The sequence below is a fragment of the Xyrauchen texanus genome, chromosome 9 (assembly GCF_025860055.1).
Source record: "Xyrauchen texanus isolate HMW12.3.18 chromosome 9, RBS_HiC_50CHRs, whole genome shotgun sequence".
In the NCBI taxonomy this organism is placed as follows: domain Eukaryota; kingdom Metazoa; phylum Chordata; class Actinopteri; order Cypriniformes; family Catostomidae; genus Xyrauchen; species Xyrauchen texanus.
The window spans coordinates 13173341-13187542 of record NC_068284.1 but is presented as its reverse complement, the minus strand read 5'-3'; the positions used below and the strand labels follow the sequence as shown (position 1 = coordinate 13187542).

The window sequence follows — 14202 nt, the reverse complement described above, 5'->3', positions numbered from 1 at the left end:
CTGCTTTTGTTTTGTTGCCAATCATGTCACCTATAACTGAGTAAAATGTGTTGATACGACAAAGCACACAAAAGCCATAGCAGTCCAAAAATAAGTTATATTTGTGTCCAAAAGCCTCTCCAAACAAATAAAACATAATAATTGTACATTAGATCATCAGTGATATGAATCTTAATATGATTGTGATGTAACGAAGCCTATTGGCTATTTAAAAAAAAAAAAAAAAGAAGGAACAAGGCCTTTGATGTTTCTTGCCCAAACATCCTGTTTCAATAGGAACTATGTCAACACAGGAAAGGAAACTGTGCTCATCAAGCCATTCCATGGGGTCTTTAACAATTGCCAATTAAAGCTTTGATAATGGCCTTCCCCAAACAGCACAAACTTCTAGAATGGAGCATCACTTCAGAGAAATCTTAGTTGTGACTACAACAGCACAGTCTGGAAAACTAACATACCAGTTTCCAGTAAATCCTCAAACAGTAGTAGGCTGAAAAATCACTCAGAGAAATAAAAGTTTCTCAATCCACTTGATTAAGTCTGTCAATCACAGAGCCCCTTTCACTTTGGGACTTTGCCAATTTGTTCACACAGTATGGAGAGGTATCGAGTGAGCTTGACCATAAGGATGATTAGGGTTCCTCCAGACAGCATGCTGGAGGGCCAGAAGAGAGAGTGGAATACTGAAGTGCTTCCATACAAGCGGTTCAGAAGGATGCTGCCCTGATGCTCACTGGAGTCATGGTAACACGTGACCTGCTGGTGCATCTTTAGATGTTCAGAAATATTCTGGATCAGAACACGCAGGGCTGTGTGGTCCTTCTGGCATTTTGGCACATAAAAACACTGCGGAAAAACAAAATGAATCTTTTTTATTTTTCTTTTCTTTTTTGTCCACTGTGACACTGAAGCTTTGAGCCATAATTTATCAAATCAATGCTATACTATTTTGCTATCATTGGATGCATTTTGATATCTTGGGTGCATTTTTATTGTTAAGGGGTTGCTCTTTCAAAGCTCAGGAAACATTGGAGGTCTCAGTTAATATTTAATATTAGTATCAACTTTGTCTTAGACATTTCTACTAAAACAGAAAACAAAAAATGTTTGTTGTCATCATTCTGTAAGAGTACAGAAATGTATAGTTTCATGATGGCATACATCAATCACTATGTCAGTGTGTTACTGCATGATAATAAAGCGTAACAAAGTCAGAAAAGACAAAGAAATCTTGAAAAAATTGGTGTAGTGTTTTCTCCAGAAGCGGTTGAAATTTAATCTTAGCATAAACGCAACATGTCAAGCAGAATTATGCATTATTTTAGTGTATTACCTGTATTAAAGGAGCTTCGAGTGTTTGTGATTGTCATCTGTGTTAATATCAGACACACTAAAGAATATCCGTGAAACTGTTGTGATTGTATGCATCCGTTTCTTTTAATTTTCGGTTTATTGACAGGTGAGGGGTGGCGCTTCGCTGCTGCCAGGATGCATACAGTACATATTAGCATTTACACCTCAAATGTGATGTGGTGACATGCATTTTTGACCACATTCAGATGTGGTTTTTGTAGTCCAATCACAAAACGTTTTAAACCCCATTTAGACCTGTTTTTTGGGCTGACCACATCTTAAAACCTGGTGGAAATGGTGTCTTAGTCTCACTGCTGTCTAGGAAAAGCTAAGTTATTATGTTTTTGTTTTTATGTTTCCTATGGTAGGATTTATATCCCAAAGTTAATGATCTCCATTGAGACTTGGATTACTCCTCAGTGGGGGCTTCACCTCAGTGCTGACATCCAGCATCTCCTCATTGTGAGATAGTAGTCCAATGCGTCCAGTTGCATTCAGGCTGACATAGACCTGCAGACAGGGGTACTTAGAGATTTTCCAGCAGTCTGAGCCGCAGCTGTATGAACAATTGATATCCTTTGTGAGTGTGGAGTTTAGAAAAGTGCAGGTGGTCTCATCTGTCAATACGCTTTAAGAAAAAGAAAGAGAAGCAAATTAAGTATACCGGTATACACTTTTAGGTGGAGAGACAAAGTTTTAAGTCATAGACCCTGTTTCCACCTGGCATTAAGATGCATTTTGGGTGATCCAATCACATGGTCAGCCCTAAATACAGTCTAAACAAGGTCTAAAACGTTTTGTTATTGGATCACAAAAACAACATATGAATGTGGTCAACATCGCATTTAATATGTAAATGCTAATCCATCCTTTATGCATCCCGGCAGCAGTGAAGATCCACCCCTCACCTGTCAATAAACCGTTGCACTAAAACAAGTGTTAAAACTTTGCTGGTTACGAGCTTTAAGAGGAAATTTGAAAAAGTGGATACATACAGACTCACGAGAGCTTCACGGATCTTCTATAGTGTGTCTGATATCAACACAGATGATAAGCACAAACACTCAAAGCTCCTTTAATACAGGTAATCCACTAAAATAACCGATAATTCTGCTTGACATGTTGCTTTTGTGCTTCGATTAAATTTTAACCGCATATGGGGAAACAGTGCACTGTTTTTTCGCACTTTCTTTGACTTTGTTGCACTTTAATATCATGCAGTAACACACTGACATAGTGATTTATGTATGTCATCATGAAACAGAGTCCCCCCAAATCCAAACACAAATGGTCACAGGAGACACATTTAGTGATCAGCTGTAAACAGCGGTGACTCACCTGACCACATGTGATCGGATAACCCTAGACGCATCATAATACCAGGTGGAAACGAGTGTAAGGCCACATCCACACTAATACATTTTAATTTGAACGGCACACAAGAATGGTATTTTCCCTCACCAAAAACAAAACATTTCAAAAACGCTCTCCATTACCGCACACTTTGTAAACAATGATGCTCTGAAACTGAAAACTAGCAAATTTTCTAAATAAAATGGAACTGTGGGTATGTGACCTCATCATGGTAAATGGTCTGCACTTATATAGCACTTTTTTATTAACCTTAGAGGTTACCAAAGCACTTTACACTGTGTCCCAGTCACCCATCCACACTCACATTCACACACCAATGGCAGCAGAGCTGCCATGCAACGCGCTAGCCTGCCATTGAGAGCAACTTGGGGTTCAGTGTCTTGCCCAAGGACACTTCAGCATGTGGAGCCATGTGGGCTGGGATTTGAACCACCAACCCTGCAATTGGTGGCCGACCTGCTCTACCATCTGAGCCACAGCCGCCCCATCAAACAAAATCACTCATCATAGTTCAAACAAATGATATCTAATAGGTGATTGAAATTAATAAACTGAAAAACAAAAAACATTTGAAATTGTGTAAAACTCTGATAACAAATTGATCTCCAGTGGGGAAGATACTGTCTCACTTAGAGACTGATGATTAATACAAGCAGTTAATATTGAATTAGACATATTATAACACTACCTGTCTGCGTAAGCACGCACCATGGTGATGCAGATGACAAAGTACATCATAACAGAGCTGAGCACCATCCCCAGCCCCAGCAGTATAGCCCTGTCCTCCCCAGCCTTCAGAGCAGTTTCTGTTCTTCTCTTGTCCTTCAGCTCATTTCCCCAAAGACTCTTATGAATTATCCTAGGACAAGAAGTCCAAAAGGAAACAAAGAATCCCAAAACATGAACTGTACATACTGTACATATATTTTGCTCTTTATTGCACTTTCAAGAAACTCTGATTTGAGCCACTGCTAATGACATTTATAAAACAGATGAATCAGGTCTTGGATTCTGATTGGTCAATACACAAAAAGCAAGTTCACTCACTGTGTACATGACTGTGCAGAAGCCATAGGGGCCGACATTGCCATCCACCCACATTATGGACACAAATGTTCTTTGAAACATAATTTTATTAAGAAAATGTATGAAGTGCCATCCACCCACATATGTCGGCCCCTATGGCTTCTGCAAAGTCACTCACTGTGTACATGACTGTGCAGAAGCCATAGGGGCCAACGTATGTGGGTGGATGGCACTTCATACATTTTCTTGTATGAAGTTGTTGATTTATAAAAGCAATAAGGCACTCAAGTCTGTCTGCTAAATTGTGAATATAGTTGCAGGCACTCCAATTGGTGTTATACCTATACCATCTCACGAGTAGAACAGGTATACACACCTTTTTTCCTGGGTGACTCTTGTTGTTTTAGCCCCCTTCACAAAGAACATATTTTCTGATGCCTGCTAGTGAAATCTAGAAGAAGACAAGAGTCTGAACAGAGTTCTAGAAAGACCTAATAACAGAAAAATGGTTGGCTGATGTCACACAACAACAACTTTATATCCTGAACTCTGCCAACTGCCCTGTATCACTCAGTGTAATGAAGATGAGTGGTAAAGCATGGCAGCGTGGATTATGACTGTATTAAGAGGAAGGTTACATTCAGGTGTTTGTTATTTTGCTGACAAAGTAGCAGCTTCCTTGATAAGCACGCTAACTACCCCTAACACTCTAGCAACCACATAGCAATGCACATTTTCTTAAGAAACTGTAAAAATCTAGTATTTATATTCCAAGCCTATAATATTACAAACCTCATAAAACTTCTCCTGGAAATGCTCAATTTGCAAATGTACAAAAGCTGCAGTCTTCTCCCATTGATTTGAGCTTATAAATGTTCCATTAACTGATGACATTTGGTCTGGCCATACTTTTAATACAGTATTGGTGCAGAATCAAGTATTGATTGCTTATTACATTTGTTTTACTATGTAAAAATTACATTAAATATTCGCTCACTTACCGTGATGCATAAATCAACATAGAAAATGGTTTAACTCTTTAAGAGTTATTCTTGCAGTTCTTAAATAAGCCTTCAATCAAAGATAGCAGTAAGAAAGCTTATGGATCTGATGGGTAAACTTAGAAATGCCTGTATAATATCAGTTGAGATGTTTGAGTAGGCCTTTTTCCATTAAAATCTACCATTTTTTATAAATCTTTCTCAGATCCTATAAAACTACCCATGAAAAATTGTCCATTAGGTCAGAAATAGAGTTGAGGGTTGATGGAGCCTAACTTTTAAGATTGCCTTGCTACTACTAATAGCATCATGGCAGAAATTGTGCACATGAACAGTGTTTCTTTAAAAGATTCAATTTTCTAAAGTGATTATATTATATTATAAAGTCTAACTTGACATGGATTTGTAGAGCAGTCCATTTTCAATCAAACAAATCTTTGATGAAAAAGCTACATGAGTGAAAATGTACTACTAGAGCATTTTCCCTCCACCTAATGTGCTCTGCTATCCTCAGTCTGAGTACTTTCCAGAAGACAGGAAAAGCATTTAAACACAGCATGCATGGTCTAATCAATACATTTAATCTAAAGCTTACCATTTATATCCGTTGCAAGGCCAAGGTTCTCTACTTACCTGTATTGACAGATCTGAGTCAAAGTAGAGCAATGAAATTTCAAGCAAGCATGTTGGGTCAATAACCATCAACCTTCTATCGCTCCTCCTGAGACCTGTAAGGGTTGTTAAAATACTCGATAATGCCGCTGGCAGATTTGTGGCTTGGTGGGCAGTGTGCCAGTTTGTGGAACTGTGGAGGGCAGCAGTTTTCTGCCAAATGTTGTGTGGAATGAGTCTCTCATAGCTGGCCGGACACCCTGACCTTGCCACTGTCCCGTATGGAGGTGAAGAACTGATGAACAAAAATAACTACACTCCATTTTTCTTCAAACCTCTGTCATTGAGCCTGCATACTTGATTTGTGGCTACTCTTCTGCAGTGGTTCTCAACTAGTGGGTGCACCTGTTCTGATACAGTGTCAAGGAGAGCAGGGAAAAAACTATGTGGTAACACTTTATGGTTCTATTAAGTTTCATGAGCAAATGAATAATATCATTTTTAACATGAATAAGCATGAAGACCTTAAAAGTGTTTTTGCAGCAGACTTTAGGTAACTAGGAATAGGTCATTTTGGACACCACTCATGGGAGTAGCACCATTCTTTTGACATCAACATTACAAAGACATACATTAAATTGAAGATAAAGAGAATATTTGGTGGAAATGACAGTAGCTCACAGCAAACATCTCAAGATCATTCTGACAATGCAAGTGAGACAAAACAACAATAAAAAAAACACAAAGTGAACTGCTGCTAAATGACATCATAACTCCTTTTAATCTCACTATAACTCGTCTATTTTTGCTGCATAGTGACAAATCATAACGGCATTTTATGTTTTTGATTCAAATAAATATGAATGCTTTTATTTATTATGCATTTATGACATGTACGTTAAAATTCTAAGTGATGCGAGAGTATAGAGTCTTTTTTATGTTGTTACTGCATATTAATGATTTATAATGCATTTATAAATGATTAATTGGTCATTAATGAACCCCTTTATAAATCCTTAACAATGGAAACTTTTTTGTAAATTATTACAGTACAACTAACCATATAATTGTGCATAGTGAGGATAACTAAATAAAAATACTTCCCACATCTTTTGTTGTTGACATCATAGTCTGTGCATTAAATCAGTCTCTATGACTCTATGACTCAAATGACTCAAAACTAACCAAATTAGGGAAATGCCAAGCCAACATGGACAGGTTGCGTGACATGCACTCATCTTCGAAAACCATGACTATCTGCAAAACTATGCAGGTTAAAAGAAAATACAACCCAGACTAATAACATTTCTGCAGAAGCAGAAGCTATTATAACATAGTCAGTTTTCTGATTCAGCCTTTTTCATGTTGATAACTTTACATATGCAGTATGTAGGGCCTATGTAGTTCACCAATTGATGTCCAATGTAAAATCTGGGCCCTACAACAAAACCAGTTGAGTGCTTTTGTGTACAGCTTCTGAAAGCATCAGACATACATTAAATTGAAGATAAAGAGAATATTTGGTGGAAATGACAGTAGCTCACAGCAAACATCTCAAGATCATTCATGGCTTTATTTTAGCTCCTGGAAGCACAGGAGAACAGCAGAGGTTTCTTTGCTGGTGAAAATTCCCCACATATCAGTGAGATGACAGATATATAACTCTGTCACAATGGCAAACTGATGAGAGGAAGCAAGAACTGCTGTAAGTGCAAGAAGCCACAGTCTGAATGCACAGATGATAATTGGACTTTTTGAAGGTCTCTTTTCAATTCTGACTATCTCTGAATCAATTTAACACTTTTACCATTTTGTCATAAAAGGAATGGAGTGAAATCTTTTCATTTTTCTCTTTTTCCCCCAGCAAAGAGCCAATTTCTCAAAATGATCCTATCTTCGACTTTGACTTCTCCATTTCTATACTGCGCTGAGGCTGACTACACAAATGTACTAAAAAAGTTATTTTGGGGGGAAAAGTGCTACATCCACATTATTTTCTAGATTACATTATAACATCAAACATAAAAATCTCTAATATTTCAATCAAACCAGACTGACACTTGTATGTTTTAACAGTGTGTGGAGTGCATTTACGTTGCTGGCAATCGTGTGTTTAAGAGCTTCTTCTGTTCATGTGCCCATTCAGCCCTCTGAGAAATTTGCTTGGCCTTTTCCAAGAATGTTCCTGGTGGTATTTTCTGCCATGGTTTGGATTATTATAGCAGCATGGCCACGTGTTCCAAATGTTTGAAAGGTCTTTAAAAAGACCTGTCTCATCATCATAACATAGTGCACATTTCTAAACATAGACAAGTCAATTTGTTGTGTACATGTACAGTGTCCCGAAAAGGTATAGGCACACTTCAATTTAAGAAATGTACCAGAAAGTGTCCAGATACACATTTTAAACAGTATATCTATTGTTAGATTTGTATATCTCTTGCTGTGGTTCTCAAACTTTCATTATTACTGGACCTCATTATATATCGAAACTGAAGGCCAAAGGGTTTATCACAGTACAATTTTGAAACATGTACTTTGTTCCTGAATGAAACTGCTAAACACATTTCTATGTCTAATCACCTGTTGTGGATGTCACATTCTGTGAATGAAGAATTTTTTTTTAACAATTATGGATAATTACTACATATCCATGCATGGCTAATCCAGATACAAGGAAAGCATTATTAGAGGTAAAAAAGTATTCACTGAATTATTGTTAGATATGATGCATAAATACAGATTTGATGTTGCCAGGTTTTGACCGAGAAGCATATATGTATTAAAACAATCCTTTACTGTTAATTAACTGTATGCCTATGATTTCTCTGCTGATAAATCTACCACACACACACACACACACACACACAACCCAAAATGGCTTATTTTGGTGTGGCAAGTGGCTGATTTTGGGCTTGTTTTTCCAGACCAGGGCTTGGTTTCCTGATAACGTTGCATCTTAAGATTTTACGATCATATTAACTTACATCGCTCGTTATTTTACAATGGAGAAATGATTGTTTCTCAAGCCAGCAGGTAGATCGCTCATTACAATGGCTTAAGTGCTTTGTTACAGGAGCCGGTCCAAAAGAGCTGATCATTTTGGCCAGTATGTCCAGGTGTTCTCAACATGAAAATAATGTGGAAATACTGACAAACATGGAAGTTGTTTGTAACCTTGTCGAGGCACCAAAATGTATTACCTATTACATAATTTGTTGTATTGATACTCAATCATAGAGATTAATGAAAGTGGTGCAATAAATACATGTAACGTGAATGTACACTATGTGAATCATATGTGACTCTCACGTAGCCTAAAGTTTTTTGGGGGCTAATCATGGTTACTGTCGTAACCTCTGTTACCTGATGGAGGGAACAAGACGTTGTGTCAGTGTAGTGGCACTAGGGGTCACTCTTGAGAGCCCCGAACATCTCCCATTCTTTGAGAAAAGGCCAATGAGAATTGGTGAGTGGAGCGTGGAGACCACATCCTGCCCAAAAGGGGAGGTTAACATGTGGCAATGCGACACATGGGCTCAGCAACCGCATATGGAAGAGGCGCGGTAGTAGGTCCCTCCACGAAAGAGGGGGGAACTCTACAAACACAGCGACCGGGGGCAGAGAGAGCTCTGCCCAAGGGAGATGCGGGTCCGCCAACAGGGAGACCGTACCGCGGAATATACATCACAGGGGTTACCAGAGTAATCGGCACCTGTGGAGCATCTATCCCAGTACAGGGCATATTAGAGCCCGTAGAGGGGCTGGCTGCTAACTCCTCCACCCAGTTCGTGAAACACAGGGCTAGGGAGGAAGGACATCCAGGGTCCATGACTTTGTGAACTCGACAGGGGGTAAAAGCGCACATTTTCCCCTCAGGGGAGGGGAAATGCGCTGTACGCAAGCATTACACATGGCCAGCTGTTCCGTATTCCGAACTCTACCTGTTCGTACCTGAAAGAACTCAGGAATTACCCAGCGAGACCGCGCCCATTGAACTCCCCAAATCTCCTCCAGTGCCAGCCGTGCCAGCCTCATACCCGTGGGTAGACGGTGCAGTGCGCGGGGTGGCTAGAGTGGCTTTCCCACGGAAGAATGAAAGCCGCGACCGCAACGTTGCCATGGTCATATTCTCGCAATGAGAACATGAACCACCCACAAATGCTGCCTCGGTGTGATCGCTGCCCAGACACGTGAGGCAGCGCCCGTGGCCGTCGGAAGCGGAGAGATGACGACCGCATCCAGGAATCACACAAAGACAGAAAGGCATCTTTATAGTAGCCTTACTGCCATTATGCACCATGCAATTTGTTACTGCCTTGAAAAAGACTAAAGGCTAGACGATTTGAAACATCCATTGGAGGAAGAAAGAGGAGGAGGAGGAGGAGGAAGAGAGAGGGAACCTTTCATTGCACACTCTCGCTCTAATCTCCTCTGTTAACCATATTTTAATTAAGTCATATTTATTTAATTTTTAAACTGTGTGGTAACACATATCTTCTTAAATAATAAGTTCAATGAGAACATATTGTCTTTCTGTTGCCATTACAATTATGCTTATCAATGAAGGCTAATATAACGTTGTACTGTATTACAGTCGCATTTGCGGCATGAGCCAGGAACCTGCTGAGCAGTCAACAAAACTTTTAATGACATAAATCAGATCATTAATAAAAGATAAATGGATCATTAATAAATAATGAAAAAAATAAATAGATAATTAAAACGTTATAAACTTTAAAGCACTTCCTGCGAGCAGCTGACGTGAAACATGACATAAGCTTGTCGGCGAGTTCACGCTAGAATTCGGAAGCGGCACTTATTTACAACAGAAGAACGAACGTCATGTGAGAGTTCAGCCATTTCAAACTGCATCAGATTTAAAGTTTAAAATGTTTTGCACATTCAATATAATATTAATTTTATTATTCATTATTATTCATCTTTTATCATCTTGAATATAGTAATTGGTCTAAGGAAGAATGTATTTATTAACTTATGACACAGGGTAAGACACTTAGTGCCAGTTTGCACCACAGGGTGTCTCTGTTGGAGTTGGAGTTTTGTTTTGTTTTTCTACAAACCTGTGAAACAAACTCACTCAGCAAAAAATCTCCATTACCACTGTGTGGTTCAATATGGGTGAAGGTTTTGCCCATTCATGCTAATAAGGCTCTTTATATCTAAAATCATGATTTTAATATTTATGCAAATGCACAGCGTTTTTGAGAAATGTTGATTTAAATCTAAGTAGGCGGATGACACATACAGTATACTGTGTCTTTGTCTGTCCTTACAATGAATGTAGTCTAACAGAAAAACTGCTACGTGCAATTGTTAACTAGATACTATCAAGAAACAAACACACACATATCGTGTGGCATGGAGCCAACCAGGTATGGATGGATGGAGATCTTCTGGCAACATATAAGGATTTAAAATAATCTGGTTATTGTTTGATGCCATTTGCTGTTGTTGTTGTTGTTGTTGTTGTTGTCTTAACACTAATGACCTTCCAGTTATAGATATAGTACATTTATTTTGTGCTGGAAGTTATAAATGTTCTGCTATTTATGTTTGTCATCTCCTCATACCGTCCATTACTCATATTTCAGGTTAATAGAGCATATGCAAAGTTTCACAACACTACTCTGGAACACACCGGTCTGGAAACCGTACATCTGTTATTGTGAGACCAGGCTCACACTTTACTCCTAATGCTGATGACCTTTCCATGGTCAAAACTGAACTCACATTTTGATGAGCTGGCCAGTTTCAACCCTTACAGTGGTGCATTGATTATATGGTTTATGGGCCACATTAAACCATAATGGTCCTGATGTAGCGCATGGATTTTAACACACTTTCAGATGATTTAGCTTCTTATCTGTTTTAAATGGATCAGAATATTGTTTCTGTTTTGTTATTTTTATCTTTTTAATTTAATTTAGTTTTGTTGTGTTGTGAATTAAATACATTTTAAACTACCGTACCATCCTTTTGTTGGGTTATGTTCGGAATGGACTGTTAACTTACTGCTTACTGAATACTGTATATACACTGTATACTGCTTACTATAGGCATTATTCATTGGCATTATTTCCACATTTTTGTTATATCTTGACCTTATCACATTGTAAGTTTAATTCAGCCTGAGTTACAAATGTCCATTATTGATTGAGTACACAAACAATCAGTGTTCAAAACAATGTCTTTAACTAGCCCCAATTCACTATGGTAAACATATAAAAATGATTTGTATTTTAAGCTGTTAGGTTCGATTTGGCGTGACATCAGTGGTTTGTGACATTCATCCTTGCGTCATTAAGTCATGTCCGCACACACAGGGAAGAAGTGCCGGCTGTCTCATGTTCTGGCTGGAGAAACTAACTATGCTCAGTTCAGTAACACTCACACAGTTCAGGACAGCATCGTTGCAGTCTAGATGGATGTTTATCCATTTGGTGAAGTTGTTTACCTGCTATACTGCTTGGATATGTTTTCTAGTAGGGTTTCTGAAACTTATATTGCTTGTCATGCTTTTATGAATCAAACATTAGTGTGTAAACTAGGAGTGTAACGGTTCTTGTTAAAAAAAAAAAAATTTAACCGTAATGTTGGCCACCCAATGTCCAGGAAGAATTGGCACTGTGGTCAGTTCACCTCAAGTTTAATGACGCATCTGGAACTTTAGTTTTGGTCAAGAAAACAAAGTGTCAAACAGACACATTTACAACCTCTGCTAATGCACCTGAATGGATCTGTCGATGGACACGCTTCACCTGTGTTTCACCTGGGTCAACTTGATGACATCACTGTTCCGCACGAATTGTGTGTAGTTGAAAATGGCGGAGAAAGTGGAGAAATAGAGTCGCTGATAGAGATGTGTGTGTGTGTGTGACCAAAAAAAAAATATGTTTTATTGAAAATGTAAAAATGCAGAAAGTTTTTTGTGAGGTTAGGTTTAGGGGTTGTGTTAGGTTTAGGGGATAGAATCTGTAGTTTATACAGTATAAAAATCATTACGTCTATGGAAAGTCCTCATAATGATAGGTAGACTAATGTGTGTGTGTGTTTATTTTGATATGTGAACTCAGAGCACTGTCCTATCCTGTAACATTTTTACATTTACAAGAGAGCTAGCAATGACTGTTTAATATGTTACATACTGTAGTTGTGTCATCATCAGAAGACAAAAGCGTTCAGTCATTAGCTGCAGTTAAATTAGGTCAGATGAAATGTGCCTTATCTGTTTTAAGGCTATGGAAGATATAACATATATGAGGAGATATAAACCCATGAAACAGTTCTTCATTTACTGGTGTTTCAGATTTTTAACCTTTATATAATGTTGGGGTCAATTTTGACCCCTTTTGAACTGTGCTGTTTTTCAAAACATGGTTTCCTTCAGCTCAGTGGCATGAAATTTGCCATCTACACACACACACACACACACACACACATACACACACAAACTGAGCTGGAATCTGGTGGTGTGACAAAATCACATAGGATATTTGACCCCACATAGGAAATTAATGGGGAGACGATAAAACAAATTTTTATTGTCAAATAAAATCAACAAATCAACCAGAACACACACACACACACGTTAATGAAGGGGTGATACTATAACACATCCACAGTGCGAAACACACATGCTCTCTCCCTCTCTCTCCTCTCTCTCTCTCTCTCTCTCTCTCTCACACACACACACACAGGAATGAATAGGTGACCCTATTACAGAGCATTTTTTTATAGGAATTGTCCAATAAAATCAGCCACAATGCAGAACACACACAGAAATGAAGTGGTGATTCCACAACACATCCACAATGGAGAACACAAACATTTTCTGTTATGTGTGCGTGGACTCATAAACAAGACTAGTTTATGATTCTTCACTATTGTACACTGTTCTTTACCCTTTATTGGTTGTTTTTTATTTGCTGCTGCTCATTATTGCTGTTCAGTTCACAGAATTGGCAGAACTGTCATGCTTGAAAAAATGCCAAGTTTGCCACTGCATAATGTATTTTTTGTACACAAAAGGAATTATCCCTGTTCAGTCCTGTTCATTTCTGTTTATTGCTGTTGGTTTTCTTTACTTTTTTTTTTGTTGTTGTAATTTACTGAGTTATTGCGTTGAATTGGGATGTTTGAAATAATGATAGGTACCAAAAATCTTACTCTCTTAAGTCTTTTTCTTTGTAACTCCATGATCAGTAATCGTAATGTGGCATCAATGAAAAAATGTACACTTCAAAACATGTAAAAAAAAAAAATAATAATTCAAAAAGACTAAACTTATGTAGTTTCATGTTTTCCAGCAGATGGCAGTAATCTGCCCCTAAAGCATGACAATATTTTGTTTTCCCATGAATGAAATTGAGTAATGTAGATCTTCACTGAATTTAATGTAACATAAAAAAATCTTATTTTATATGGAAATTTGTGGTGTAGTTTAGTCATTTTGAGGCAAATACGGTAAAAAAAAAAAAAAAAAAAAAAACTGCACAACATCATATTTAATAAATTAATAAAGTGAGTGATATTGCATTTGTTTCAATAAAAAAAATTACATGAGTATTGTACAAAAATACACATTATTGTCTGGGGTCACATTTGACCCCAAACAGTATGAGAATGCACCCGAAACGAACAGAACACAATGGTTGTGCTGAAGAGGCTGGTGGTCAAAACACAATTGCGATGCTTTTACAGTACATATGGTAGGTTGAAAATAGCAGCGTAAAACACACACCAATGATGAGTCTGTCTGAATGACTGAGGAGATTGTAGTTTGGGCGGATTTACTGTATTGAAGGCAGTGCCC

The 14202-nt window shown here is 38.1% G+C and overlaps 1 protein-coding gene across 1 annotated transcript; it reads right to left on the bottom strand.

Moving 5' to 3' along the window:
• Window positions 1-561: 561 nt before the first annotated feature.
• On the bottom strand, window positions 562-4179 carry kcnmb2 (potassium large conductance calcium-activated channel, subfamily M, beta member 2). Its single transcript, XM_052133221.1, has 4 exons — window positions 4130-4179; window positions 3416-3586; window positions 1786-1981; window positions 562-846 (listed from the first exon to the last, which is right to left on the bottom strand). Exons 1-4 carry the CDS (start codon window positions 4177-4179, stop codon window positions 562-564), a joined length of 702 nt encoding a protein of 233 aa, XP_051989181.1.
• Between the last annotated feature and the right edge of the window lie 10023 nt (window positions 4180-14202).